General features: G+C 36.0%; 1 protein-coding gene across 1 annotated transcript in view; it reads left to right on the top strand.

Moving 5' to 3' along the window:
* TATDN3 (TatD DNase domain containing 3) overlaps positions 1–4004 on the top strand; it is a 28337-nt gene that overhangs the window by 18623 nt on the left and 5710 nt on the right. Inside the window, exons 6-7 of the mRNA XM_019635455.1 lie at positions 2549–2604; positions 3147–3310. Coding sequence (XP_019491000.1) covers positions 2549–2604; positions 3147–3310 — 220 coding nt within the window. The remainder of the gene's footprint in view (positions 1–2548; positions 2605–3146; positions 3311–4004) is intronic.

Below are 4004 nucleotides of genomic sequence, written 5' to 3'. Positions count from 1 at the left end.
TTTTTTCCGGCTGAGTGGCTTGTTGGTTGAGAGCTGCCTTGGGACGCCAGTTCTGAGCAGCAGGGCCCCGGTTCAGATCCCACATGAGGGCCAGTGACATAGTGATTATTTAAAAGTGTATTGTTTAGTTTCCAAATACTTAGGAATTTTCCTGATATCTTTTCATTACTGATTTCTACTTTAATTCTGTTGTGTCCAGGAAACATACATTGTATGATTTTAATTCTTTTAAATTTATTGAGGTTTGTTTAATGGTCCAGAATATGGCCTATTTTGGTGAAGAGAACATACACGCTTAAAAAGAATGTGTATTCTGCTATTGTAGGGTGAGTGTTCTAGAAATGTCAATTGATTGTCCAAGATTATTTTTATTTTTCCTACTTTTATCATTTGTGGATACATTTCTTATTTAGTAGTAGTAATCTTTAGTTGTGGTATGTTTCTTTTTCAAGCTAAAATACTTTTTTCTTCTAGTTTTAAAGATAATATTTGTAAATTATGGAAAATTGTAACACTTCAGAAAAGAACAAATTTCAAGTCAACTCAGATCCTATCACTCAGAGACAATCATGGTTAACATTGAGTAAGAGAAAATAAGAAGATAACCTTATTCTTTTTGTTTTGAGCCAGCTTCATGGATATCTATTTGTGTCAATAAATAGGACCTACCTCATCTTTAAAATGAGTCCATAATATCTCATAATAGGGATGTACCATAATTTATTTAAGCATTACCTCAAGGAAAAGTTAGGTTGTTTCTGATTTTTTACTGTTATAACCAGTGCTTCAGTGAATACCTTTGTACATCTCCGAGTACATCTGTGCACTTGTACAGCTATTCCCTATAAATGGAATCACCGAAGAAAGGGTATATATTTTAAAATTTTTGGTTAAATTGTCACATCCCTTTCAAAGGAGTTTGTACTAGTTTAACTTTTATGTAATGTACCAGCAGTGCATGAGCAATAATTATTTCTGAAATTTTAATCTTAAAATAATTTATTAGAACACCATTCCACTTGGCATCATGTCTCCTTCCCATTTTCTACTTTGAAAATGCAGTGGCTGCAACAGAATTATGTTCTTGGTATAAAACTCATTGAGTTAATTGCAATCCTTATCCAGACAGAAAATTATAAATAAGAAAATCAAACCATCTACCACCCAATCTAAAATTTAAAATGTGCATGTGAACTTTGGGTTTATAAACATGAGCGACTTAAAGTGAATGGTTGAAAGAAATACTGCGTGTGGGGCTGGTGAAGACATAGCAGAAGTCTCTGAGATCTTTCCCTGGGCTTGTGATGTCAGATGTTTGGCTTTCTTGCTGGGTGTATACCCCGTTTTGTGTTATTGGTAATTGCGCCTTGGGTCCCTGGAGTTTGGGGATAATTTCTGGTAATGAATGTTTCTGTTTAAATCTGTTAGAAATAGAATGATGAGAACATAGTGAACATTTATGAATTGAATATGAAAGCATGAATTTTAAGTTCTTGAAGAGTAGAATGCATTGGCATATTGCTTTCATGCTCCTTTTTTTAATATCCTTATTTCTCATGTTTTAAACTTACTAGCTTTCTCTTTTCTCTCTAAGAAGCAGAAACTTGTGAAACAGTTGCCTTTAACTTCAATTTGCTTAGAAACAGATTCGCCTGCCCTAGGACCTCAAAAACAGGTAAATGATTTTCTGATTTCTACAATATTTAGATTGTATCTTTCATTTGAGCCATTTTCAAGGTAACTGTGTTTTCGTTACAGTGTAAATACAGTGAAATCCTATTTTAATGCTAGGTTGAGAGGTTATATTAATTTTAGGTCTTTTCTAAATAGTTGTTGTGCCCCAAGAAATATTATTTGATATGGGCCATTTCCTAATTTATATAATAATGAGAGCCAGACCAGTGTAGCAAAAAGCTCAGTGTCTAGAGTCAGAAAGACCTGGATTCAAATCCTGTCTCGCTACCCGTGAGCTGTATGAACTTGGACAAGTTATTAATCTGTCTGAAACTGTTTATTATAATGTAGGCAAAATAATTATAAAATACTTTAAAATATTATAGTGAATGAAATAATGTATATGAAGTGCTTAGCGTGTCTGGTATATGGTATATGCTCAATAAATGTTTATTTTTTTCTTTTAATTAGCATAATGAGGCTCTATTTTTTTCCAGTATAAGCATTGGTATAGTCATAGATTTTTTTTTTTTNGCTGCTGGCTACACACGGTAGCCCATGGCAACCCACTGCCACAGGGGCTGCAGCCTACGCCGTCACCGTCGCCGGCGACTCAGGGCAGCCCAGTTCCAGGTTGAGCTGTTGTTCAGCATCTTAGCTGTGGAGGGCAGTGTCACTGGCCTTCATATGTGGGATCCGAACCGGGGCCCTCTGGCATCCCAAGCCAGTTCTTAACCATCGCGCCACTCGGCCAGCCCAATAATGATGCTTTTGAAATGGAGTTCTACATTTCTTTTTGTCTGAATTACTTTAATAGAACAAAGATAACGTTACCATATTAAGTCCTTAAAAGGAATTTTTTGTCATTAAACAGAAATGTTCACTCACGTTCTGCTGGAAGACCCACCATCAACCTCTTAAATGAGCAAGGTATTTAGGTTCCTGAGACAAATGTGCCTAATGTTTAAGTTTGGCAATTCCAGTCCATATTCTCATAGAACAACCCATGTTTTAACTTGATTTCTTAAAGGGAGGGAAATGGGGCAGGGGTAGAGGTGGAAATCGACGAAGGTGATTTTGCAAGTCAGCCAACTGTTTACAAGGTTTTCAGTGTGATTATGATATTCATCAGGCCAGGATAAAGCAAATGAAAAATTGGATCAAATAACTTTATTTCTAAAGTAAAAATATACTTTATAGCATTACTTTTCAAACTTTTCAAAGTGCCATCCACAGTAAGAAATATAATGTGAGACTCAGTATATACACATATATACTTTTTTTTTTTGTATTAAGACTTTTTTGAGACTCAGTACATACACATACAGAAAACTGACAAAAGTTTAAGAAGCAGTACATTTATGCGTATTGTGTATAGGCATATATTGAACAACACCTTTGTTGTTCAACTTGATTAATGGAAAAAGCTCTCATTAAGGAAATAAAATGGAACTCTCTTTTATTTTTGAGAGGTGCTGACAAAGTGCTGCTACATGCATTTGACGGTCGGCCATCGGTAGCCATGGAAGGAGTAAAAGCTGGGTACTTCTTCTCAATCCCTCCTTCTATCATAAGAAGTGGACAGGTAAATTCTTTCATTCAGCCTCATGTTACACGTGGTGAAATACATTTTAAAATATGAGCTTTTATTACATATTTTTTGTTTGTTTTTTAAATTGGGGAATTGGGGGAGGGGAACAGTGTTGGGGAATTGGGGAAGGGGACCAGCCAGGTTGTTTTTCTTCAATCTTATTTGTGGAAGGCGCCAGTCGCCATCTGGCTGCCGTTGGCAGCTCTTGGGCTGTAAGCTCAAGGTGCTGTGTTCAATCTTAGTTGCGGGTGGGCGTAGTCACCATCCCATGCAGGAGTCGAACCAGCAGCCTTGTTAAGAGTGCACGCTCTATTATTACATACTTGTGATACTATTCTAGTTACATTCAAAAATTAATCTCAGGTCACTACTCCTTATGCCAGTATTATACTATCATGATTACATGAGATTTACCATAAGTTGAAATCAGGTAGTATGAGAATTCCAATTAGCTCTTTGTGTTCAAAATCATTTTGGCTATTCTAAGTTCTTTGCTTTTCCATCTGTATTAGAATCAGTTTAATGATTTCTACAAAAAAAAAAAGCTGGGATTTTTATTGGGATTACATTGAATCTATAGATCAGTTTGGGGATAATTGATGTAAACACTATCTTTTTTTTTTTTTTTTTTTGGCTGAGCCATCTGTTGGTTGAGAGCTGCCTTGGGACGCCAGTTCTGAGCAGCAGGGCCCCGGTTCAGATCCCACATGAGGGCCAGTGACATAGTGATTATTTAAAA

Source organism: Hipposideros armiger, unplaced genomic scaffold, assembly GCF_001890085.2.
Source record: "Hipposideros armiger isolate ML-2016 unplaced genomic scaffold, ASM189008v1 scaffold_22, whole genome shotgun sequence".
Taxonomy (NCBI): Eukaryota; Metazoa; Chordata; class Mammalia; order Chiroptera; family Hipposideridae; genus Hipposideros; species Hipposideros armiger.
The sequence above is the reverse complement of the archived record's forward strand: the minus strand, read 5'-3'. Positions and strand labels throughout refer to the sequence as shown.